This window comes from Halichoerus grypus, chromosome 1 (genome assembly GCF_964656455.1).
Source record: "Halichoerus grypus chromosome 1, mHalGry1.hap1.1, whole genome shotgun sequence".
Taxonomy (NCBI): domain Eukaryota; kingdom Metazoa; phylum Chordata; class Mammalia; order Carnivora; family Phocidae; genus Halichoerus; species Halichoerus grypus.
The window spans coordinates 162,805,961-162,833,185 of record NC_135712.1 but is presented as its reverse complement, the minus strand read 5'-3'; the positions used below and the strand labels follow the sequence as shown (position 1 = coordinate 162,833,185).

Sequence of the window (27,225 nt, the reverse complement as noted above, 5' to 3'; positions counted from 1 at the left end):
GTGTCTTCTGAGCATCTGAAATGTGGTTAGTATGACTAAGGAACTAAAATTGTATTAAGAACTGATATTTGATTCAGTTACTGGCACACTCGGAAAGGTTTGTGTGTTTGGAACAACTTGGGTGTGTGAATCTACTTTTTCACTGTATATTCTAAGAAATATAAATATAGACCAAGTACTCCTGATGAAAATTTAGCATCTGAATTGAGATGTCCATCAGTGGACATACAAATTTTTTAACACTTGGTGTGAAAAGAAATGTAAAATATTTCAGTATTTTTAATATAATTAAATGTTGAAATATTCTGGATATACTGGATTAAATAAAGTATATCATAAAATTAATTTCACTTTTTTAATGTGGTTCCCAGAAAACTGAAAACAGGGCTTACATCTTATTTCTATTGGGCGGTGCTGTTGCAGAGTGAAATCTGAAGTCTTGAGAACGCTGGCGCCATCTGCTGGATACACACGTACAAAACAGGCCCATGAGAAACGGTAAAACCAGAATTGGATCAACACTTGAACTCTGGGTCTGAAAGGCAAGAGGATGTAACAACTGGGCTCCCGAAACACTAAACTACCTGTATGCTAAGACAAAATGAGAAATGTTTATATAGTCTTGAAATCCTAGAGAAAATGACTTACAGTTACTAGTCGACAGTGACCATGAGCCAATGTGCAGAGTGCTTCGCCGTCCACCTTAGGTTGGGTCATCCTGGGCGACAAAAGGTTATTTGGGGATCCCTCTCATGACCACTGGCTCCCACAGGGCTTACTGCTGCCTGACCAGACTTCCTGTCCCTTCTCCACAAACAGCCTCTCAAGTCCTTCTGCTCTACCTTATAACCATACCCTCTTTCCATCTTTCTCATTTGTCTGTTTTCTTCCTTCCCTTCTTCCATTTTTTTTGATTCCAGTATAACTAATAATTCTATTTTTTCTACTATTCCAATTTTTCTTTTTCTGTCTCCTCTCCCTTCGTCCTACAAGCTGTTTCAGTTGGTTTTGTAGTTTTAGTTCCTATGTTTAGGTCTTCAATCCATTTTGACATTGGGTTGGTTTTGTTTATGGCCCGAGTTATGGGTCCAAATTCATTCTTTTGCGTATGGATAGTCAGCTGTCCCAAAATCATCTGTTGAAGAAGCTATTCTTTCCCCATTGGATGGCCTTGGCACCACTGTCAAATATCAATTGACTACAGAAATATAGCTTTCTTTTTGGACTCTCAGTGTTAGTCCATGGATCTAGGTGCTTATCCTGTCAGTACCAACACTGCTTTGATTCCTGTAGCTTTGTAGTAAGTCTTGAAATAGGAAGTGTGAGTCCTCCAACTTTGTTCTTTTTCAAGATTGTTTTGGATATTCTGGGTCTCTTCAATTCCATACAAATTTAGGATCAGCTTATCAATTTCTGCAAAAAGGTGGCTGGGTCAGTTGATTTTAATGTATTATTTTTAAAAAGAGGTATTTGCCTGATCAGACTGACAGAATGACCCTTAAGACAGGCAACTTTACCCTTGGCACAGAGTTCAGAGGTTAAGTTTGCAAGAATTTGGGATTTTTGTCTAGTACTACTTGATATTGGAGTGACAAGACTGAGAGCAGAGGGCACTGGAGAAATCGAATTTGGAGCAAACATGAGCCTAAACAAGCTACATTTAAGTCCCAGAACTGCCGTTTGATGCCACATGACCTTGGACAAATCGTTGACCCTTTCTGGGCTCTAGTTTGCAATCTGTAATGAGCACTCCCATCAACACCCCTGAAACTATGTGGATCAGAGCCCACAGGAGTAGAGGCTCCTTCTGGCACTTGGAAGATCTGCTCTAGCATGTTCTTACAGAATTCACTGGCCTGGGAGGCAGCCATTGGAGCCCTATGGGCCTGGTGGCCAACTCCCACTGCTTGTCTGGAGCTGAGAAGACATGGAGGTGCAGCAGGCAGAGGACGGGATGTATTCAGGCACAGGAAATGCTTCCGGAGCTCTGCTCACTAACTCACTGGTAGTAAAGATGAAAGGACCTCCCTGCCTCTCACTCCAGCCCAGGTCTATTTCAATTAGACTTCTGAGGTGATGTGGCTCCTGAAAGTGATGAGGGCCTACAGGGGGCACAGCAGAGAGACAGGCCCAGCTGAAAAACTAACCCTTAAGCTAAGGAACCTCTCACTCTCTGACTCGGCGAACAGCCTCCACATGGGCCCCAGGCACTCCACACACAATGAATGCCCATCAGGCCTGTGTGCTGACAATAAAAGTGACTTCACCTTCTACCTTTCTGGATTATGAGGTTCTCTTCCCTGGTCTTCCTTATCATTTCAAATGTTATTGCTTAACAGTCCACCGGCTTCAGGGTCCCCTTGGAGACTAAACCACTTGCCCCACACAGTGTCCCCTCATTTGCCACTTTGACAGGCAAACATGCCTCCTGACAGATGCTCCATCAACTGATATGGAAGCTGAATCCTTGGAACAAAGAGAGCTGCATGCTAGTATTTGCAAAAGGAAAGGAATGGAACCCTTAAATCAAATAAGCCAAGGGAGTGGGTAGGAAACAGGATTACAAACTCCTCAGGGTCATATTATGACAGTTTACACATAAATCCAGACGGACAGGTCACCATATCAATCAGAAAGAAATGAACAGCCAAGTGGCCACAGAATTCCCGAAGTACCATTCATTTTCTTCCTTGCTGACAAATCCAACCTGAAGTCTGTATCTTCTAGGGAAAGGACAGGAGGAGAAAGATACTATTCGGTCTCTAAGTTATATTTTCCCTAATTTGGGAGAAAAAGGCACCACCACAGTATAGACCCAAGTGAGAATGGTTTTGAAGTTCATGTCACTTGTTTATAATACGATATCATATCATCCAGAGTTTCGAAAGTGACTGTGGCGGCTTGTGGTGGCCTGCTGGGGGCGGGAGTGGATGATGTATGTGAAGAGCTGGGGTCATGGCTCTGGCCAGAGCGCTGTCCTGAGTCACTCTGTGCAGGTGCAGGTCTGTTCCAAGTCTGGCTACCAAAGGTACCAGTTCTCTTTTGACCCACAAAGTAATCTGATGGTGGAGCAAACTCAGGATCTCTCTCGGCCCGGAGATCTGACTGCCTCTTCGACCAGTACCCAAAGGAAAATTCTAGTAAAAATAAGAAAGTATTATTAGAACTGATCATTATTACTCCTCAGTTATTATATATTAAAAGCCAACTCCCATTCTCTGGAGAACAAGGATAGCAATAACATAATATAAGGTCTATGTAATGCCTACAAAAATATAAGGAAAAGGGAGTGCCTACTTCCAGATGGGGAAAAATTCAAGGAAGGCTCTGTGGGGAAGGCTGGTAGGTTCTGGAAGTATTAAGGGCACTAAAATTATAATTGAAAGAGAAATCTAGAAAAATCAAACCCTCAGATTATTTGCTTGACATGGTGTAGGTACTTCACAACAAAACACAAATTTTGACCTTTATTGAGTTTTAGAAGACACAAAAAGACACCTGTCCAAATCTCATTTGGTATTTCAGCTCTACTGCTAACAGCAGCACTAACCTAAGGCACTCGCCTATTTGCCTATCTTTTACTTGACACTTGGACCTCATCAGCTCAAACAGCATGAGCTAATGTACTATTCTAACGATCTCATTTGAAGAGACATAAATCATAGCCTCTTCCAACAAGAAGCTGCTGTGGGCATCACGGTGTACAGACGCAGACTATTTTCAACTGAACGTAAAGGAGACGCTAAAGAACACAGAGGACATTAAAATACCAAACCTTGTAAGATTTTTAAAAGTGGCTCCTGAGAAAGGGCATTCCAAAGCTGTAAAGCCACATGGGGGTAGCACAAATTTACAAAACTTCACCCAGTGCTTCTAAAAAATTGTCCTTTTGAAATGATGTATTGTAGACCCTGGTCTTTTATGATCACACTTTCTAGTACCCCTGTTTACAAACAGCTAGTGCCTGGGTACTAAGAAGAACCCAGTCGGAAGATCTGGAGAATTTCTTAAACCTCAAGGGACCACTAAGACTCATGAGAATCATACTGAGATGAACCAGAAAAATCTCCTGTGCAAGGCCCATCACTGGAAAGGATTTATACCTTGAAGCCCATGCCCCCTTACCTTTTCCTCTGTCCCACTCTCGGACATGGGGCACTCCGGGCCTGGTATCCTTCCTCTCCTGAACAATGACTTCCACTTTGCTACTCTGGGCAGCAGTACGTGGAGTTGGCACAGCCTCTGGTTCTGGTGGCAAAGGTCCAATAACATCTATTTTTTGCAAGAGAATAAGACATTATTATAGTAAAGCTTAAAGCTATTTAAAAAATAATCAATAAAGATAACACGCTAATCTTGAGAGTAAAAGTAGTAACTAGTATTTAATGAGCACCTATCAGGGCCCAGGCAGTGGACTCAGTACCTTGTACACAACAGTTCGTGTAATTCTTGTAATAACCCTAACAAAGTCAGTATTGCTTTTTCTACTTTATAAATGAGGAAAATTAAGCTCAGAAATGCTACACAAGGAGAAAGAGACAGAGCCAGGATCCAAACCCAGGTTGGATGGATTTCAAAGTCTGTGTTTCCCACTATGGCACCCCGCTTCCCCAGACCAACAACTGAAGGGCCAGAAATCCCCAATTACTCAACTAAAGTAGGAGTCTCAGACAAAGCAAGGGGACATAGGGTGATGAAGAGCTGACGCATGGCAAGAGGCCGCAGGCTATTCACCTTTGGCCAGATTTTTAAAGAAAATGGGTTTTTAAAAACCACTGTGCTGGCACTTCACATGTTGTGGAAATGACAGATGTTGAGGAGTAGAGCAAAAACAGAGAAACAGTATGCAGAGCTTAACATGTTTCAGGGACCTAGCATCATACAAAACGGCACTGGTGACTTCCCAATTCCTCAGTGTTTCTGGTCTCCTTTCAGAGCTCAGCTGAAGCTGTGTTCAGATCAGAAGATGGCCAGTGGCTTGGCACAGGCTTCTGTTAGGGCTGGAGAGGCTGGTACATGCCCCTGACACCCGCACCCCCTTCTTCCTCCTGGGAACACAACGCCCCCAGTTTCAGCTGCGGGTGTGGCCACCTCACTAGACGGGCCATTCCCCAGCCCCCTGCAGCTGCATTCGGGCCAGTGGGATGTAAATGCATGGGTTGTGTGTGCCTTCGATTCACATTCCTAAAGAAGCTGGTTCCTCTCCCCTCCTTCCCCTTCCCTGGGGCTGGGCCGCGAACAGGTGCTAGGGAACAAGCCTCCACCCTGCAGGTAGAGCAACACTCTAGGGATGGCAGAAGCAGGAAGACAGGAAGAAGCTGGGCCTGGTTGACCATCTGGAGCAGAGCCACTACCTGCCTGGAAACCCACCACCTCTAAAGCATTAAAACAGAAAACAGACTTCCACCTTGTGTGAGCCAGTCCATGCAGGGGTCTCGGTCAGGACAGCTTAGCCCAGACTAGGGTAACTCACACTGCAGGCAGCAAGCCAGCAGGAACACATGTAACAGTGTTTCCACACACTGTGACCTTTCGTGAGCCATCCAGGCTCATATTTGTAAACTCTTTCTTTTATCTGATTTTGTGAATATATTTCTTCTTTAAAATACATGAATGTATAATAACCAAAAAACATACAGCCATAGCAAAAGAAATTCGGTCCAAAACGTGTGTGTACAACTCAACTTTATCTTAAAACATCTCTTCTCTCAGTTAAGTCTGTTACTAAAAAACCATGCCGTTCTATGAAGTAACACAATTACAGTTCGTGTAATTCTTGTAATAACCCTAACCCTCCCTCTCCCTCTGCTCCTCAGACTGCTTGTCTTCTCTCTCTCAAATAAATAAATAAAATCTTAAAAAAAAAAAGTTATGGGGTACAAAATCAGCATACACAAATCTGTTTGTTAGTATTTTTGTCTATAGAAAAAGATTCTTTGGAGTGTCACCCTGCACCACTCTGGTTATAAAAACCTGTTCCTGGCAGTACCTCAGAGGTACTCTGCTTGCTTAGAGAATAAAACGAAATGGCTCCTTTCCATATTGCCAGTCCTACTTGTTGAGACATCAATGGAACTAAAATTTTTCCTTTTGAAGGTCAGATACATGCGCCATGATATACCTCTATTTTCTTCCTCTGCTCCATCTTCTTTTGACTTTTTCATCTTTTTTTGTCGGAGTTTAGCAAGTCTTGCTTCTAACATAGCCTTTCGCTTTTCCTTTATGTTCTCTCGTTTTGTTCTCTGATCTGTTGTCTGAATACAAAAGAAAATTAGAACATTATTTACTGTAAGCCAAATTCACAATATTTCTGTTTAAAGGGATGAAATAATTTATTTTATTTTAAAAAGAGGCTAATTGGTTTTCATGCCACCTCTAAGAAGCTAGCCTTGAGATCTTCAAAACGCAGACCTATGTGGTCCTCTTATACAAGCCCTCTGGTGTGTTTTCTAAGTTTAGCGAGTGTTCACAGAGCATCCTGGAATCTTCACATTCAAGGAAACCAACCAATTCTGTTCTCCTCCTTAATCCCTTAAATAAATCCCTTAAATAACTCTCTATTTTCTTACCCAGGCCACTCCAAAAGTACCATATTTAAAACCAAATTTAAAACATCAAAGTTACATAAGTTACTTCTGAGCAGCTATAATTTTAAAGTCTGAAACACCAAAACAGAACAGCAATTACCTTCGTGAAACTATAAGAGCATTCTGATACTGATAAATAATAGTGATAAAACTGTCACTATTTGCAGAAGACATGATATTATATATAGAAAACCCTAAAGATGCCACCCAAAAACTGTTAGAATAAATGGCTTCAGTAAAGTTGCAGGGTACAGGGGCACCTGGGTGGCTCAGGTGGTTGGGTATCTGCCTTCAGCTCAGGTCATGATCTCAGGGTCCTGGGATCTAGCCCCATGTCGGGCTCCCTGCTCAGGGGGGAGTCTGCTTCTCCCTCTCCCTCTGCTCCTCAGACTGCTTGTCTTCTCTCTCTCAAATAAATAAATAAAATCTTAAAAAAAAAAAGTTATGGGGTACAAAATCAGCATACACAAATCTGTTGGACTTCTATAGGCTAATAAACTATCAGAAAGAAATTAAGAAAACATTCCCATTACATCAAAAAGAATAAAATGCCTAGGAATAAATTTAACCAAGGGAAACTATAAGGCAATTATGAAAGAAACTGAAGACACAAAGAAATGGAAACATACAGCATGCTCATAGATTGGCAGAATTAATATTGATAAAATGTCCATATTACCCAAAGCAATCTAAAGATTCAATGCAATCTCTACCAAAATTCCAACAAATATTTTTCATAATAATAGAACAAACAACCCTAAGATTTATATGGAACCACAAAAGATCTTGAAAAGCCAAAGCATTCTTGAGAAAGAAGAACAAAACTGGAAGCATCAGGCTCCCTGATTCTGAACTATAGCACAAAGCTATATAACTGAAACAGTATGATATTGGCATAAAAACAGACACAGAGATCAGCGGAACAGAAAAGGGAGCCCAGAAATAAACCCGACCATATATGGTCAATTAATTTATGCCAAAAGAGCCAATAATATATAATAGGAAAAGGACAATCTCTTTAATAAATGGTGGGAAAACAGGACAGCCACATGCAAAAGAATGAAACTGGACCACTATCTTACGCCATACACAAAAATTAACTCAAAATGGACTAAAGACTTGAACATAAGACCTGAAACTATAAAACTTCTTGAAGAAAACATAGGCAGTAAGCTCCTTAACATCAGTCTTGGCCATGATTTTTTGGATGTGACACCAAAAGCAAAGGCAACAAAAGCAAAAATTAACACATGGGATTACATCTAACTACAAAGTTTCTGCACAGCAAAGGAAACCATCAACAAAATGAAAAGACAACTTACTGAATGGGAGAAAATATCTGCAAATCATATTATCTGATAAGGGATTAATGTCCAAAATATACAGAGAACTCATACAATGCAGTACAAAAAAAAAAGAAAGAAAAAACCCACAAAAACCAATCTAATTAAAAAACAGGCAGATGAGAAAAAAACAGAAACAAAAACAAAAAACAAAAAACCCCCAGCAGATAACCTGAATAGACATCTTTCCAAAGAATACATACAGATGGCCAACAGACCTATAAACACATGCCGGACATCATTAATCATCAAGGGAATGCAAATCAAAACCACAGTGAGATATCACCTCACACCTGTTAGAATGACTATTATCAAACAGACAAAATAAAAAGCATTGACAAGGATGTAGAAAAAAGGGAACCCTCCTACACTGTTGGTGGGAATGCAAACTGGTGCAGTCACAATAGAAAACAGTATGGAGGTTCCTCAAAAAATTAAAAATAGAGTTACCATATGATCCAGCAATTCCACTTCTGCATATTTATTTGAAGAAAATGAAAAAAACACTAACTTGAAAGATATCTGCACCCCCATGTTCACTGTAGAATTATAGCCAAGATATGGAAACAATCTAAGTGTCCATCAATGGATGAATAGATAAAGGCGTGTGTGTGCATGTATGTGTGTGTGTGTTTATATATATGTGGAACAGAATATCATTCAGCTATAAAAAAGAAGTAAATTTTGCCATTTGAACAACATGGATGGACCTTGAAAGCATTATGCTAAGTGAGATAAGTTAGACAGGAAAAGACAAATACAGTATGATCTCACTTATATGTGGACTCTAACCTCCACCCCCCCAAAAATCCCAAAATACAAGCTTATAGATACAGAGAACAGATTGGTGGTTGACAGAGTGTGTGGGGGGGGGAGGGGATGAGTGAAGGGAATCAAAAGGTACTTAAACTTCCAGTTATAAAATAAGCAAGTCATGGGGATATAATGTAGCACATGGCAACCACAGTTAATAATACTGTAACACATATTTGAAAGTTGCTAAGAGAGTGGGCCTTACAAATTCTCAACCCAAGAAAAAAAATTTTGTAACTATGCGGTGATGGATGTTAACTAGACTTAATGTGGTGATCATTTCCCAATAGACACAAATATTGAATAGTTATGTTGTACACCTGAAAGTAATATAATGCTATGTGTCAATTTCACTTCAATTAAAAAGTAATAATAAAATATCTGGTTTATGGCTATAACATTATTAAATATCAGAAATATCAATCTTTAATAAAATTGAAAATTTGATGCACTTTTGTCCATCACTGCTCTGAATATTAACTATTAAGCAGGAGGAGCGGCAGGCAGAGGCACAGGCGTCCCTAAATATAACATTTCCTTAAAAAAAAAAAAAGCCATTCTGAATACCAATTTGAAAAATAGACTGTGGGGTGCCTAGGTGGCTCAGTCAGTTACACGTCTGCCTTCGGCTCAGATCATGATCTCTGGGTCCTGGGATGGAGCCCCACATCAGGCTCCCTGCTCAGCTGAGAGTCTGCTTCTCCCTTTCCCTCTGCCCCTCCCCCCACTTGGTTCTCATTCTCTTTCTCTCTTGCCCAATATTAATTAACTGACTTAAATAAATAATAGATTTTTTTTAAAGATTTTATTTATTTATTTGAGACAGAGAGACACAGCAGAGAGGGAACACAAGCAGGGGGAGTGGGAGAGGGAGAAGCAGGCTCCCCACTGAGCAGGGAGCCCAACGCAGGGCCTGATCCCAGGACCCTGGGATCATGACCTAAGCCGAAGGGAGATGCTTAACAACTGAACCACCCAGGCGCCCCAATAGATTGTTTTTGTAATATGGTGCAACAAGAAACCAACTGCTCAAATACTTCTTAACATCAATTCTGAATTTAATTTTTACCTGTTCACGCAGCATCTCTAATGTTTTCATCTGCTTATTTCTCAACTCTTTATCTCGAGCAAAAGCAAAATATCCAACACCAAGTTGCCGTGCCTCTGAAATGAATCAAATTATTCAAAAGATTAGAGTTTCCTGATTAATGAATTAGATTCAGGCTAACCTTCCTACCAAAGCTAAAAGAAACGCAGTGATATTTGGCACAAGTTTAAAAAAAAAAAAAAGCAGCTAAGCCAAAAAAATCTCCTTGTGATTAATAGACCCTCTGTAGGAATGATATTCCCAATATGAGTATTCTTTAGGCTAAGAAGTGAACAAAGGGGATATCTTCAATTTCAAAATCAGAATCTTTTATTTCTATATAAGAGCTGCTGCTTTATACTTCCCTTTATGCTTGCCATTAGTTCAAGATTAAAAAAAAAAAAGATTAAAAAGCTGCAAGATGATCATACCATTTTCACGAATGTCTTCATAATGGATGGGCCCCATTGGCCTTTTCAAGGCCTCTCTTTCTTCTTCCTCCCATTGCTGGCGCTGAAGTTCTTTTCTCATATCTTCGGATAATAAGGTTTTCTCATTAGCAGGACTAACGAAACTAGTAAGGGAACAGAGCAAAACTCTTTAGATAAGAGCCGTGAGACAGCAGTGCTTCAGTTCAGTAAGCTGGATCATGGACAAGCAACTTCCTTACAGAAGTTTCTGACCCAATACCACTGGGAAATTGCAAAAACGGTCTTTACCTTTCTTTAATCAAGCAGCCGACTTGTTACAATAGCACACCAGAATCTTGCCTCAGCACTTGAGACAAATCCCTTTCCTTTCCACCCTGGTTCTGGGCTAAAGGGGAGGAGGAAGCAGAGCCTCCTATGCATGGTCACCTGCACAGGGCCGACGAAGCTGCATCATGCTGCAGTCCGGGTAGCGCCTCCCGGCCTCTCTCAGATAGCTCAGGGCTTCTGCATTTCCTTCCTTGTGCTGAACCCAGGCCTATCTGAACCTAAAGGACTTGGACAAGGTGGACCTTCTCCCACCATTTTCCTCATAAAAACTGCCCTTGGTGAGGGGAATTTTATTCCCTGGAGCATGGGAACAAGTTATCTCTTCGATGTGTCTTAGGCCCTATAGAAAAAAATCTAGCTCTAAGGCCCTTACTTTAAAATGCAAAAATGTATAAAGAGAAAGTTAAAAAGCTAACTACCTCTCTGCTCCCACTTGCTATGGGATAACCAAGTATACATTCCTAAACACCTTTCTCCACAGAGGTTTGTTTGTTGGATTGGGTTCATTCTATATTTTTGACTCTGATATGAAACACCCTTCCAAATAAACAGATACAGCTCCAACTCATCCATCCGTTTTAGTAGCTACACAGTATGGATGATTAACTATTCAGGTTGTTCCCTGAGTGTGTATTATGTGTGTATGCTAGCCACAAAAGAGTACTTCAGCAAATATTTTTGTATGTTAAGAAAAAAACCTCCTTACTGGACCATCAAAGATAATGAACTAAAAGCAGCCTCACTCACGAAACAATCCCTGTGTCTGCATTTCAGACCTGGGCAAAGCTTTGCATATCACACACTTACAGCCTCCCTTGAAGATTTTTATCCATCTCCAGCAAATCTGGCAAATCCTTTTTCATACAGCGCCGAGATCGCCCTAAAGAATCCACATAATCCACCCTGAAATAAGAGTGAAAACATGTTAAGGCGGCTTTGTACATGACATATGGTTCCCTAAGTTAGGGAGTTGGTGCACAATAAAAAAATTAATGTAAGCCTCACTACCAAAAAAAACCTCCACCTGAGAGACCATTACCACTGATAAGAACATGATTTTTAAAGTTTAAAGTTGACACACAATAAGCTCATTATGCCCTTGATTAAACATTAGGTTTAGAAACTGCAGAAAATGATTGATCATGTATGTCTCTGATTTCAAAAATAAATACCCCATATAGACTCTTGCTGCAACATCTCAGAACTGACTTCAATCTGGTTTAGACAATTCCACATATTTTATCAGCATCAGAATAACCGAGCTCTGTACCATTCTCAACTTGTTCATTTTCTCAGTCTTCCCAAATCTGACTTTTTATTCTTTTATTTCTTCTAATTGGTACAGTTCTTTCCAATTAGTAATTTCTCAAGTCATGATATTTTGAGGACCCATGAATTAGGAGGAAGCCAAGCAACACACATTTTGTACTGCAAAAGCATCCTGGCGGTGGGCCAGTCTATTATCTTTTACTTAGTTCCTCTTTCCTCATCTTTGCCCAAACTAGACAGCCAAGGGAACCAGGCAGACGGCAAGGCAAAATGAAAGACCAACTTCCCACAACAGGAAATATGGACAGATTTTCATGGAAAACATTTCAATTGCATTATGATGCAACAGATTTTTTTATTGTTTAATTATGGGCAAGGAATTTCCCAGGCTTTAGCAGGGTGCTAAAAACACAGAAAGGGGTCAGTACTGCTCGTGCAGCTCAAGGTCAGAGTCTCACATATGTGGCTTTGCTTTTGTTAGCAGTTTCTTTCCTCTTCCACATGCTGATTCCAATTGTTAGCCCATGACTTGAAAACGGAATGTTTGAGAATCTACTACTATAGTCCTAGTGCTACTTACCACAAGAAATAAAACCTCCAACTGCAGAAAGCAGTTTCTTTCCCACCCCCCCAACCCTTTTTCTAATGAATAGAAAAAGAAAATCATCTAGCCAGATGGTCTGAGTAATTATTTACAGTATTTTTGCGGAAAGATTTTCCACCACCTGGAACTTAACTACCAAAAGGATTTTACAAGTAGTTACAATTCTGGAGCTTAATTTAAAAACAAAAAAAGTGTTAGAACTGCTTGCAGTGCGTCTTCCTTCACCATATGGTGGCATGTGACACCTTCAATTGCCCTCCAAACTCTTCAAATCACTGACAAATTGCTTGTAATCATACAGGCATTAGTAAGGAAAAAAAAAGACATTAAACCTTTCAAAGGAGATGAGATTTCTGCTATGAAAAGCAATCATAGGCTATTCTGTTTCTGAAGAAGGTCTCTAAAATGTACAGATCCCATCAAAACAGAAGTGGCAAGACAGTAGTCAGCAAGTGCTCTGTGTAATCAGCAATCACTGAGCAAGCCCCAGGGAAACAATTACTTGAGGTACAAGAGTAATAAAGGAGGACTCAGAGTCATGCCATCTTCAACGAGCTCCAGGGGGAAGTTAAGGCATGTGCCCATGAAACACTTCCTAACAACAGCAGGGAGGATATAAAAAGGACCTAAAGTTTGTCTCAAATCTTTTTCTGGTAATGAGGCCAGTTTTGTGTCAATACTAAATAAAAGGTTAAGACCCAAAGGAGCTGGAAGCGTATCTAAGTGCTACCAGAGTCCGGGTGAGGGAGAAATCACTCACACTAAAAGGATGAGGAAAAGCATCCATGGTAGAGACTGCGCTGTATGTGCTTTCCTTTGGATTGCTTGTATCAAGTATGCAGCCAGAAAACCTAGCCCAAAGATAAATTTTTAGAAAGCAGCTAAGCAAACACCTGTTCTATCCCAATGTGAATGTTGTTTCTGGACCACTGGGAACACCCCCAGTAGTACGAAGATGTGGGGTCCCTGTGATCCTCAGTAGCTGGCACTGCTCTCTCATGCTCATCACCGACTCCTGCCAGCAGGGCCAATAGCTGACAGAAGGTCAAGTGCTACAAACCATCTTAAGCAGTTCCTAACAAAGACCACAACAATGAGACTATCTGAGCCTGGAAGGGAAGATGCACAGGCAGGAGGGTGGGCAGGTAGGATTATTCCCAGTCTTAAACAAAGTGTTAAGTAGAGAAAATCATCAGAAGGGAATTTTCATTCTGGTCTCTTTACTTATTGACGTATTGGTCTCATAAAGAAAAGACAAGTTTGGCTTCCCCATCATTCACCTACACGTAGATAAAATTCAGGATAACTTCAATAAAAGTTTACGAAAGGTCTGCTTATACTCCACAGACAGCAGTTTCTTGGGTAGCTTAGAATACTCTGATTTCCAAGGGAGTTTAAGGCAAAACAATCACCTGTTTTACAGGTGAGGAAACAGCCTCAGCAAGGCTGGAACTTGATCAAGGTCATATTGCCAGTGAAAGATGGAGCCAGTGCTACGCAGGTCCAAGGTCCGCAATGCGTCTACCTCACTGCTGGAAAAGGTCCCAGCCACAGTAAGGTTTACTGGACCGGCTCTGCCTGCCTCTTGTCTATGGAAATGAACATCGCCAACGGCTAGACAGTGACTCTCCCTGTCTGAATAATGACATGGGCAGCAGCCTGGGTAACAAAGGAACATGCTTCTGTCTAAACAACTCTTCCATGCCAATGAAACAGGTGTATTAATGCCTTTTGCACTTGGCTCAGTCTTGTAATTACTTCTTCTTTGGAGTTACTGTTTCTACATCTGTAAATCCAATCTTAAAAGAAAGAAAACTGAGAAAGAATAAGGAGAAGTGGTTTGATAACACGCAAACAAATACACTTTTGGAAAATAAATACAAGTTGGGGCACCTGGCTGGCTCAGTCGAGAGAACAAGGAATTCTTGATCTTGGGGTCGTAAGTTTGAGCCCCATGTTGGGCATAGAGATTACTTAAAAAAAAAAAAAAAAAAAAAAAACAGTAAATGCAAGTCTGAGAATGTTAACATGACCAAATTGTGTCATTATCACCAACCATTCTTCACTGGGGTCCTGCGGAGGAGGTATATCTTTTTCAGAAAGATTTTCTTCATCATCATCTCTTTCTGCTGCCTTTCTAGAATCTCTATTGGCACCAAACACCTCCATTTCTTTGTGTTTGTCTATGATCTTCTGCGTGAAATCCACAAGGTACATATCCTCCACTTCTTCATCTAAGACAGAAAAATCAATTTTCAGATTTTTGACATTCTTTTCAAAGAAGTAAACCACAGATGGAATTGATATGAAGCAGTCACATTCACCGCTGGGCAGCTACACTGGCCCTGGACAGTTCACTAGTCGATGCATCCACCACCCCCAGCACCCCCTGAACACTTCAAAGACACAGAGCCACCATGGACCTGACAGGGAAGCTGCAAATAGGCCATCAGAAACACATACCACACACAAAAGTCTTAAAAGTGCTTAAAGTCTTCTGTTGCCTCCTCAACAGAATGAGAGAGCAATACGGTCTTGGAATGCAATTTTAAGATCAAACCTTTTGATTTCAAGAGACTCATCCACCCAATGATAAAATGCCGAAGCAGGACTGCAATGCTCATGTTGCCAGACCAGAGCAATAGACCTTTGTTGCTACATAGTCCTCCCCAATTAAGAGGCGACATTACTTAGCCCTAATTATACTGCCGTGGTATAGGTTTTAAGGATCACTGTATAGGGTAAAAGAAGTCATCTGAATTCTTTTCAACCCAATGAACACCACTTTCAGGCAAGGCATAGTGCGAGGATCTGCAGGGCACACAGAGACGTGTGGCTTGTGATCTGCCTGAGCTAAAACATACACTGAAAGTTAAATAACAATCCATGACTTTAATTTAACCCAAGATAGTTGATGTACTCAAAATAAGGTTTATGTGAAGTTTCACTATGCTGGACTTTAGACAGTCACTTCAGTTCTTCTCTGAGGACAGTACCGAGCTGTATGGAGCAGACACTAGGCTCCATGTCCCCAGTACTGGTGTTGAGCCCCAGTGTAGAGGGGAGAATAACTGAGGCTCCAAAACTCAACTTGCCCAAACACGCGGGGCCACTATGCCCATCAGGGCCTGCTGTTTTGGACAGAACCAAATCCCCACATCCACGGGTCTTTGGACCTAATTTCTTGATTAACAATACAAGTCAAGTCTGCATCAAAAGTAAAAGACTTTAATTTTTTCTAAAGCCACAAAATAACTCACATGAGAAAGAGATGTGCATTCCCAGAGCAGAGTTATAAGACCACATAACAGTGAGGCCTCCCGGTTAAAGGACACCCTGCTGCTTCTTCAGGAAAAAGACATGGCCTCTCCCCATGTCCCCTAGCTTTGAGAGTGCCTGACTCTCCCCCACGGGGCTCCCTGCCATGCAGGGAACATGCCTCTGCCATCTGGGAAGAGAGAGTTTGGCTGTCTGGGTAGCCAATGACCAGGGTTCCAGCCCTGCCTCTCTACTGCTGCCCCCTTCCCAGCCCATCAGGCCCAGCCACGCTAGTCTGTCCTGCCGACACTGGCCCTCTCCTCCCTCTGAGGATCTGCTCTCACCACTCTCCCCCTGCAGAATCCCTTTCTCCAGCTATCCAAAGCCTTTAAGACCCTATCAGAGCCTACCTTCTCCCTAAAGACTTCCCTACATGCCTTTTGGCGATGAAATACACACTGCCTTGTAAAATCTCTTCTGCTATCTAACTGTAGGCTGGGTTTTATTTTTCTGGAGGGTATGAGGAAAGGGGGATTTTTTTATTATTTTAGAAGGAATTACAGGCACATCACAGAAAAAATAGAAAATAAAGAAAAGGAAACATAACTCCAACACGCTGATATACCCATAACTCCTCCCAGTCTTTTTTTAACATAGCTATAAGAGTTTATAATGATAGTCTATTTAGACCTCGTTTCCTACCTTTGCTTCATTCTGCATCATTAGCCTCCATTGATGACGACCCCCTTGAGGGCAGAGGCAGAGAATCTGGCTTATACTGCCCTTGTCTGTCCCCTTAGAGCACCTAACCCAGGCTGGCACACACTAGGCAGTCAACAATTACTGCGGGTTTTCTTGTCTCCATGCCAGCAGAGAAAGTCATCTGTATTACAAATAACAAATAACAAAATACTACAGGGCTGTATAAGTTACAGAAAATAGAGAAGTATAAATAAATTATTGTATTTACCTATAAAGTCTCCTTTAGTCATTTTCTCATATAATTTGGCTTTTTCTTCCAATTTCTCCCTAGGAGAAAAAAAGACAAGTATTAGAAACGGTCCAACACCTGCCACTCCTGCTAAGGCTGCCTGCGTGTCGTGCCCTGCACAAGAGGCCCGTCTGATGATGCAGCGGCTGTACCTCGAGCTGACCACCCCGCCCTAAGGGGACCCTCAGACCCAGCAACGCCCGCTTTGTCGACTAAATGTCAGTTCTGTGAGAACAGGCCCATGTTTCTCTTATTCATGACTGTAGCCCAGGGCCTAAAACAATACCTGGCACAAGTTCTCAATCAGTACCTGAAAATAAATAATGAAGTAAGATTCCAGGTGCAAATGCCAAGTACAACCTACGTTAAATGCCAAAAAAAGGAGAGAGATGTCCAAACAAAAACATTTTCTATACACAACCTTCCAAATAGATCACCAAATTCAGTGTAAACTCTTTGCATTACTGTTTTCAGACAAGGGTCCCTGGTCATCCATGGCTTATTAGGCTTCTCTAAGGTAGCTAAAGACCAACTTCTTACAAGTCTCTTAAAAATATAGTATCTGACAAATGTAGTGATCCGAAGGGGCACCTGCACCCCAATGTTTATAGCAGCAATGTCCACAATAGCCAAACTGTGGAAAGAGCCCAGATGTCCATTGACAGATGAATGGATAAAGAAGATATGGTATACATACACAATGGAATATTACTCAGCCATCAGAAAGGATGAATACCTACCATTTGCATCGACAGGGATGGAACTGGAGGACATGCTAAGTGACATAAGTCAAGCAGAGAAAGACAATAGAGGATCATCAGGGAAGAGAGGAAAAAAATAAAACAAGACAAAACCAGAGAGGGAGACAAACCATAAGAGACTCTTCTTAAACAAAGGAAACAAACTGAGGGTTGCTGGAGGGGAGGGGGGTGGAAGGATGGAGTAACTGGGTGATGGACATTAAGGAGGGCATGTGATGTAATGAGCACTGGGTGTTGTCTAAGACTGATGAATCACAGATCTGTACCTCTGAAACCAATAATACATTATATGTTAATTAACGGAATTTATATTTTACAAATGTTAAAAAATATATATGTATCTGTTTTATACAAAGCATGAATAATTTATTTGTGACACATAGCTAATAAACAACAAACATCAACCCTGGTATTTCAATAAAGCAGCCTCTCTGCTCACATTAATTCTGATGACGTTTATTTTTTAGTGGGTACAGACGCAGTAAGACGGCTGGCAATTCTTTATTCTGGAAATACTTAATGATGGCAAAGAGAAGCCCCAAAAAGGTCATCTGAGCTTTTGCCTGTGAAGAATCACACTTAATCACAATGGAAAATTTCATTTCTAATGGCGTCCCGAGACAACAAAGTCCCTTGGTCACACGGCTGTGTGCTCTGGAGCGACCTACCTCACCTCTCTTGTGCCCCCAATTCCTAAATCTGGAATAGATGAAAAAAACAGCACTCCCTCTTAGGGTGGCCACGAAGAGTACCTAGACCACACCCGAAAGCTTGCCGTCAGTTACGGCATGTGCTTCTCTGCCATCTGGGTCAGAAAGATTCCTCTCCCATTTTACACATTCATTCCACGGGCACTGCTTCCAGGCCTCCTCTGTGCCAAGCACTGTTTCAAGCACCAAGGGCTCGGCAGTCAACAAGACACAGTCCCCACGCTCATAGAGTTCTTGTTATAGAAGGGGAGAAGGACAGTAACAAATCAATGAGAACGAGGATTTCAGACAAGTGCTGTCAAGGGGAAGAAATAAAAGCAGTTGTCACCACTGGAGGCCCTTCAACTTCCAAAAGGTTAATTTGCCCTATATCAGAGGGGGCTTAATGTAATAACCTCTGTCATTATAGACTCTTACTTTTTCATGAAAATAAAACTTTAATTAAAAAAAACAAAACACAAAAAAAACAGGTGTCAGGACAGAGTAACCGGGCGGATACTAAGCTAGAAAAGGAAGCCCAGGGAAACCTCTCTGAAGGTGACATTTGAGCTAAGGCTTATAGAGCAAGAAGCCAACCATGAGAGGATCTTGGGAAGAAAGCAAGTGAGGCAGAGGAAAGAGGAGGTGGGAATGAGCTTGGTATGTTCAAGCAGAGACCAGAGCGGTGGAGGATGCTGAGTACAGGAGAGAGGGGCACAAAATAAGGACAGAGAAAGGCAGGGACAGGAACGTGTGGGAAAGGATAAGGAGTCTGGATGCAGTGTAACAGAAAGAAGATGGCAGAAGAGTCTACAAAGGAATAATGGAGATCAAGCAAGATATCAGAGAAATGGCCACTGGATTTAGTAGATGAGGAAGTCATTAGAGACTTCAAGGAACAATTTCTTCAGTCGAGTAAGAAAGATGGAATTCAGAGGGCAAGAGCATGGGACACTTATCTGAAACTACTATGTGCCAGACACTACATAACTCCTTTAATCCCCTCAAGAGCTCCAGGAGCTGAGTATAAACTGCCTCACTTCACAGATAAGAAAAATCTCAATGGAGAAGTAACTTGCCTAAGGCCTTACACCCTCATGGGACTGTCCCTGCCTGTTTTGAGCTCTGGGGAGACGCAGAAGTCCTGCAGACCAAGGAAAGACTTGATTCCTCACAAGCGCAGTGAAGCCGAAGTATTACGTTAACAGGTCATTGAACAGAAAAAAAATCATAGCAAAGTACCCGGGGAAACTGTTATACAGAGTTTATACATTTATAAAGAATAAAAGATTACAGTACCTTTCAACAAATTAGAATTCTGAGAATATGTCCAGTAGGTGAGAAAGATGTCTCAAAAATTAACATATCCCATGTCTGCTGGGAACAGGTCAAATGCCAAGAAAAACAATCCCCCAAATGTGCTAATATCCTGCCTCTTTTTTTCAGACCCAGAAGAGCTGAGCAACCTTAGCGACCACTGTTTGCTACTGCAGTTTTTATTATGCAATAGATCCAAAAGCACATGAGTCATGACAGACATTAAAACTTGGGGTTCTCTCTGAATCTAGAGTGATACTGCAAATAAGGGAGAGTTCTTTACAGAAGAATGTCAGCTAATAAATGGAATGAAAAATAAAAATAAAGATGGAACAAAAGAATTAGAAAAATCATCACTTTGAAATCATCAATGTAATAACGATGTGGAAATATGTTGGTGAACAAGCATAGTCTCAGAGTTTCCCTCCTTAGATTATTATTAATTACAAATGGGGACAAGCACCTTTACAGTGGAAAAATCTAGCAGGCCTATCTTAACTGAGTGATCAAACTTCATCACCAATAAAAACTCAAACTGACATTGTGAACCTCTTGCTGTGATCCAACAGGAAGGACACACCATGTACATCATATTCTTAAGGAAAAGCAGTTAATGTGACTCTAATCAGATTATGGGACACTGCGGATCAACAGGTCTGGATTCTTCAAGAACAGCAATGGTATAACAGACAACAAAAAGGCATGGGAATTAGTCTAGATTAAAAGAGACTAAAGAAATATGCCATCTGGGGTGCCTGGCTGGCTTAGAGGAGTGTACATCTCGATCTCAGGGTTGTGAGTTCGAGCCCCACGTTGGGTGTAGATTACTAAAAAAAAAAAAAAGAGAAAAACTTTAAAATAAAGAAAGAAAGAAAGCCATGCTATAACCAAAATGTCTCCCTCTTAAAGAGAAAAAGAAAGAAAAATATGAAAACTAAATTCAATGTGCAATCTTTGAATTCTGGATTAAATTTAAAAAAAACTATAAAGGACTTAATTGTATCAAGATAATTGGTGAACTCTGCCTATAGACCATATAATAGATAATATTATTTTATTGGTGTTAAATTTCTTGGGTATGACAGCATTATCGTAGTGATGTAGGAGAATGTCCTTGCTCTTAGCGGATACATACTGAAATATTTTGAGGCAAAGTATCATGATGTTTAACAAAGTTTCTCTATACACACACAAAGAGGAGAGAAAGAGAGAAGCAAAAGCAGATGTGGAAAAACATTAATTGGTGAACTTAGGTAAATAGTATTAGAAGATTCATTGTACTCTTCTTTCAACTATTCTGTTGTTTTCAAGTTTTTCAAAATAAAAAGCTAGGGGGAAAATTTAGTTTCTAAATGCTACTGTCAAATTACCTAGTAGCCCAGAGCCACACCACCACGCGGACACTTCTTAAACACTTGTTGATGATCTTAGAGCCTAACAAAGGCTCAAAGTGGGACTCTGTTTCATCTTTCAGACTGCAGTTATGTATTCTCTTAAGACTACAAATACATCTGCAAATTATATTATTCTTAGAGTCTATTTTATATTTATAGAGCATATGACTGAAAAGATGACAAAATTAAAACTGTAAATCCAGAAGCGTAAAAGTGGAACTCTCACTTCTTTGCTTGGGTAGCCTCAGAGGCAACTACAGTTAGCAGAGCTTAACTTTACCTTGCTTTGTCTAAAGTCTTCTGTTCCTCGATCTTCTGTTCTGCATCCTTGTCAGCTCGATTTGAAACTCCTGCATTCTGTTTGCTCCAGATACTTGGTTTCTGCAGCATATTTATTTAAAAAGACAAAACAGAACCAAGTGATTGCAAAACAAAAATCTCTACTTACACATCGGAAGAAAAAAAAACGGATTAGATCTTATGAATCAATGGAGAAAACTAGATCTGACAGCCAACCTATGTCGTGCAAATAGACTATACAAGGAAAAGCTAGTGCTGAAAAAAAAAAGCCCTAAATTATATAAAGAATTCCTTTACAAGATACAGTTACTTATCTATTATCTCCTGAATGATTACAACTTAATTTAATAGATTTAGTAATATAAGTAATAAATACCACAACCTACTCACAACTGTTGAAGACCCTGACATTTTCTGCTATATTGCTGTATTATCTAATTATTTACCTGTTTGGATTAATAATACCTATACAGCTGATCTTCCATGAGAATGTACACAAACCACTAATTAAAACATGCACTCTTCCAAAAGAAGAGCTAAGTAATTACAGTATTATAATGCTCTAATTTCTTTTAAATGCTCTAATTTCTATTTTAATATAAAACATTTTATGCAGATGGTCAGCTACAAGGGAGTTTCCTTTAATTTTTATATGTAGCAGAGACCAGGATATTTTCAAAAAACCTAGGTATGGTATAATTCCCCCATATTTGGAATTAATGGAGATAACTAGATCTTATTTTTACCTTATTAGTTGTTTTTGGTTTTCCCAAAACGCCAGAATCTTTTAGAAGTTTTTCTTGTTTGAATTCTTCTTGTTTTCGGAAGAGTTCAGCCTTAAGGTCTACCAACTAGAATAAAACCAATAAGCAAACAAAAACATTTAATTAATTCTAATGACTGACTAGATTTCCAAGTTCTTCTAATTCTCAAAGTAAGATTTAAAGTTCCTATAAATGGACAATAATGGATACAAAATTAAATGTCTGAATGTACAAAATAAAACCAAGTCATACTGCATTCCAGTTCTGTTGGTAATGTATTTCTACCCTAACCTTCAATACTGGGCTAAGGGGAGAGTGATTAAGCAAAGTAAATGAAGTTTGCATCTGTTAGATTCAGATTGAACTAACAACTTTAAGGGACACCTGGGTGGCTCAGTCGGTTAAGTGGCTGCCTTCGGCTCAGGTCGTGATCCCAGGGTCCAGGGTCCTGGGATCAAGGCCCACATCAGGCTCCTTGCTCAGCGGGAAGCCTGCTTCTCCCTCCACCTGCTGTTCCCCTGCTTGTGCTTTCTCTGTCTCTCTCTGACAAATTAATAAAATCTTAAAAAAAAAAAAATGAACTAACAACTTTAAATACCTTCTCTCTGCCTGACACTGTACTTGGCTTTTTTTTTTTTTTTTTTTTTAAGATTTTATTTATTTGACAGAGGGAGACACAGCGAGAGAGGGAACACAAGCAGGGGGAATGGGAGAGGGAGAAACAGGCTTCTCGCCGAGCAGGGAGCCCGATGTGGGGCTTGATCCCAGGACTCTAGGATCGTGACCTGAGCCGAAGGCAGACGCTTAACGACTGAGCCACCCAGGCGCCCTTGTACTTGGCTTTTTTATACTGTAATCTCATTTAATCATCAAAATTTATTATTTCTGCAGAAAAAGGTCTTTGTTCAGCAACTATCTAAGCACTGAAGAATAGGATACAAACATGAAATAGACATTCTCCTGCCTCAAACAGTTAGAACCTAATTAAAAAAAAAAAAAGGTAACTTATAATACCAGTAAAATGTAATAAATGACTTCAAGAGTGGAAGAAAACAGGGGCACCTGACTGGCTCAGGGGGTGAAGCATGAGACTCTTGATCTCGGGGTTGTGAGTTCCAGCCCCACATTGTGTGTAGAGATTACTTAAAAAAATCTTTAAAAAGGTGGGGGGAGGTGGTAGAAGAAAAGAGCATAAAAGTTCAGCTACAGGAGCATTTCCTTCTGTCCACAGTGATCAGAGACACTTTGAGCTGAGCCTTAAAAGATAGGCAAGGGGCGCCTGGCTGGCTCAGTCAGAGGAGTGTGTAACTGTTGATCTCAGGGTCATGAGCTTGAGCCCCATGTTGGGTGTAGAGATTACTTAAATAAATAAAACTTAAAAAAAAAGAGATACGCAAGATTTCAACAGCTAGAAATAAAGTGGATTGAGTGAATGAGAAGAGCTCCAAGTTTATGTATGTTCTAGAAACTTTAAGTTTAGTTGAATCATAGGGTTCAAGAACAGGAAAGGCCAGGGCAAAGGGAACAGGGCAGTTGGGTGAACATCCATGCCTATCTCTCACTTGTACCAATCACCACTGTGTACTCCGCAAAGAAAGATAAAATGACAATTCCCTTTTTAAAGGTCCAGATACAGCTCCCTATAAATCAGATACTTATAAAGCCCAGCATCACAGACTGACTTCTAAGGGAAATCAAAATGACTGAGTTCAATGATCTATTTTGGAAGACGTCAATTTAAAAGCAGCCTTGGCAGGGATTTAATAACGCTAAGGGCAGTTTCATCCCAGACATACTAAGTTTCTAAACACAAAAACTGTAGACCCTTCTTCTGAGCCTTCTTCACTGTAACAATTTTCTAGCCACACATTTTCCTCTTCTATGACTACTTTTGAGTTTTAAAAGGAAGATGCTCTGAAAACTGCCCATTTCCAGATGGCATTTCTACTACGGTTATTGCTAAATTTTAACCTGTCAGGATAGAATAATATTTATAGCTTTTTGATTCCTTACGCGCAACCATAATAACCAGTACTAATTTTCAATATTAGACAAGGAAAAGAGACTCAAATATTGGGACACATAGTAGTTTTCCTTTGCACTCCCTTTGCATCCTAATACTTTGCAGGTAATTGAAGATTAAATCAAAGATTAGGCAATTTGCTCTCATGTAACAGAAAAGGCAGTAGCTCTGATGACAAACAGCCTGAGTGCGCCAGTTCTATCACTAAGAATTCTGTATGTAAGATGGGGAAAGCCACTTTCCCTCACTGGGCCTCAAATTTATCAGCTATAAAACACGGATATTAATAGCACCTACTCTCTAAAGCAGCTGAGAGGATTCAATGAGACAATGCACAGAAACGTACTCCGAGCAGGTTTTCTTCCTCGAAGTAGCTACTTTAACAAAACTGCTTACATCCTGCTGGACCTTACAGCCCGCAGGCACCGCAACCTATGGGTGCATTCACAACTGTTTAGTTCCTGATCGGGACGCTGGGCGCTCTCGGATCCCGGGGAATAAGTCACCCTCTCTCATGTTCTGGGAGGACCCTGCTGGTCCCTGGACTGGAAAGGAAACGAGGAAGGGGAATGTGTCAGCACAGCAAGCACACAGGGAGACAGGACTGGCAAGGAGGCCTGGCCCGGTTGTCGCAGAGGGGAGGCAGGGACACTCTTAAACGGGAAAAGACACCAGGTTCAGGTCTGTATCTAAGGAGGGAATCCTGGTCCGGGTGTACGTCCGAGGGGAGAAGCCAAGTGCGGGGTCCTGTAAGTAAGAAAAGTTGGCCCGGGTCCCCAACTGAGAAAAGCCAGGTCTGGGTTCCTGTTTGAGGGAAGGCCAGGTCTGGGTCTCCCGAGTGAAGAAACAAGGTCGAGATTCTTGTCTAGTGGACATGAGGAGAACTCGGAGCCCCGTAGCGTCATTTGTGCCCGCACTCACCGAGGAGGCCGTAACATCCAAAGGCTTTTTCCTCCGGTCCATTCTGGCGCCAGAGCGTCTCAGCGCAAAGCTGGACGCCGCACAGTCTCCCGCAGGCCTCAAATGCCTGCGTTCGGCACAACCGGAAGTGTCTGTAATAATAGCGACGATAAGTATGCGACGCTGGCGCCATCTTGGAAAGGTCCGATGTTGTGCGTATTGCGTCTGCCACCATTTTGAGAGAGTCAAAAAATGCCCAGTGTTAAGGCCATCTTGAAGAAAGAGGAAGGATAACAAGGGCTAGTGTTGGCGCCATCTTGAGAAGGGCGGAATGTGGCTTTCAGAGCAATGGACGCCATCTTGAGTGGGGCAGATTAGGTGTTGGGGTGGCGCCATCTTGGGGAGGGCGTAGTGACCACAAATGTTCGTGATGAAAAGAAAGGTGGATTGGTAGGACTGGAAAGATCTAAATGCCATTTGAAGACCTGCGGTATGACTGGCACTGTCTGGTGCTTCTCACACGTTAACTTATTTAATTCTCACAAGAACCATATGTGATTATATTATATAGGATTATTATATTAAGCTTGGTAGAAATGATAATAATAGAAAGCATTAATATAGTGCTTACTATGTGCCACTTTACATATTTCAGCTGGTAAGAACATGAACTCCAGAGGCCAGTTTCCTGGCTTCCAATCGCACTTACTGTTCATGTGGCTTTGGGAAAGTTACTTAACTTCTCTGTGCCTCAATTTCCAAATGGGAATAAAATATTATCTACTTCATGGGATTTAATGAGAATGAAATAAGTTAAATGAGCTAGTCTTGATAAAAATATTGATTGTGTTAGACAGACTAATGACCCCCTGCCAAAGGTGTCTGTCTTTTAATCCCCAAAACCTGTGAATATGTTACCTCTATGGCAAAAGGGAATTTGCAGCCATGATTAAATTAAAGATCTTGAGATGGGGAGATTATCTGGATAGGCCCAATGTAATCAGAAGGGTTGTAATCAGAAGGGTCCTTATGAAGGAGGCAGAAGGATCAAAGACCACATGCTAGGGAATGCGGGCAGCCTCTAGAAGGAAAAGAGAAATCCTCTTCTAGAACCTCTAGAAGGAGTGCAGCACCATGACACCTAGATTTTAGCCTTGTAGTGATTCTGCACCCCAGTTCAATGTGTGAGGGTTTTCCCACACCACCAAGCAATTCTTCAATGGCAGCTGTGTCCTACAATTCAAATCAATTCTGACATTATCTAACTGGAGATAGCCTCAGATCCCATAGGTTAAGGGCTCAGTCCTACAAGACTGCCTTCACTTCAGATACCAATTCCAAGTCCAGGCTGTGACCTGTGCTTCTAAATTGGAGGTTCCAGTGAACCCCTCCTTGGGTTTGATTAATTTATTAGAACAGCTCACAGGACTCAGAGAAACATATTACTTACTAGATTACTGGTTTAGATTATAAAGGGATGTAACTCAAGAACAGTCAGATGGAAAAGACGCACTAAGGCAAGGTATTTGGGAAGGGGGATGGAGATCCCTTGACCTCTCTGGGCAAGCCACAAATCTCCACAAATCTCTACATGCTCACAAACCTGGAAGCTCTCCGAACTTTTTTAGAGGGTTTTATGGAGGCTTCATTACGTAGGCATGATTGATTAAATCACTGGCCATTAGTGATTGAACTCAATCTCCAGCCCCTCTCCCCTCCATGGAGGTCAGAGGGTGGGACTGAAACTTCCAACTCTCTAATCACACTGTGGGTTATGGTTCTCCTAGCAACCAGCCCCTATCCTTAGGTGCTTTCCAAAAGTCATCATCAACATAACAAAAGACCCCTTTATTGCTGTCTTCCCTTAGGAAATTCCAAGGGTTTAGGAGCTCTGTGCCAGGAACTGGGCTGAAGACCAAATATACATTTATTATAAATCACAATATCACACCTTGTAAGGCTCATTTCAGACTTTCGACCTCCAGAAAAATAGGAGAATTTGTGTTGTTTTAAGCCAGTAAATCTGTAGTAATTAATTATGAAATGGCTTAGAAGCACGAAGTTGAACAAAAATCAAAATGGCTGCACTAATGTTTCAGCAAGTCTCGATTTTTAAACTAAGCAACCTTTTTCTTCTCTTCCCCAAACCTCCCCTCCTCTCTTCTTAGCTTTTTTGTTTCAGGAACCCCGTATCACCCCGAAGACATGGCAAATGAGGCTGGCAGCATATAAACAATTCCTGTCAAAACCAGCTAGATCCTGATTTCCCTAGGAAGCACCCCAGCCCTGACCTTTGGGAGGGCTTGCAGTTTTGAAGGCTTTAGCTTGCTGCAGCCTCCTCTGCCTGGCAAAAGCAATAAAGCTGTT

General features: G+C 41.1%; 1 protein-coding gene across 1 annotated transcript; it reads right to left on the bottom strand.

Moving 5' to 3' along the window:
• Positions 1-341: 341 nt before the first annotated feature.
• CCDC174 (coiled-coil domain containing 174) lies at positions 342-25,009 on the bottom strand. Its single transcript, XM_036073644.2, has 11 exons — positions 24,880-25,009; positions 21,918-22,022; positions 21,152-21,252; positions 16,690-16,748; positions 14,518-14,695; positions 11,396-11,491; positions 10,262-10,404; positions 9,813-9,907; positions 6,122-6,254; positions 4,126-4,272; positions 342-3,137 (listed from the first exon to the last, which is right to left on the bottom strand). The coding sequence occupies exons 1-11, from the start codon at positions 24,919-24,921 to the stop codon at positions 2,839-2,841; spliced, it is 1,398 nt and encodes a 465-aa protein (XP_035929537.2). The 5' UTR covers positions 24,922-25,009; the 3' UTR covers positions 342-2,838.
• Between the last annotated feature and the right edge of the window lie 2,216 nt (positions 25,010-27,225).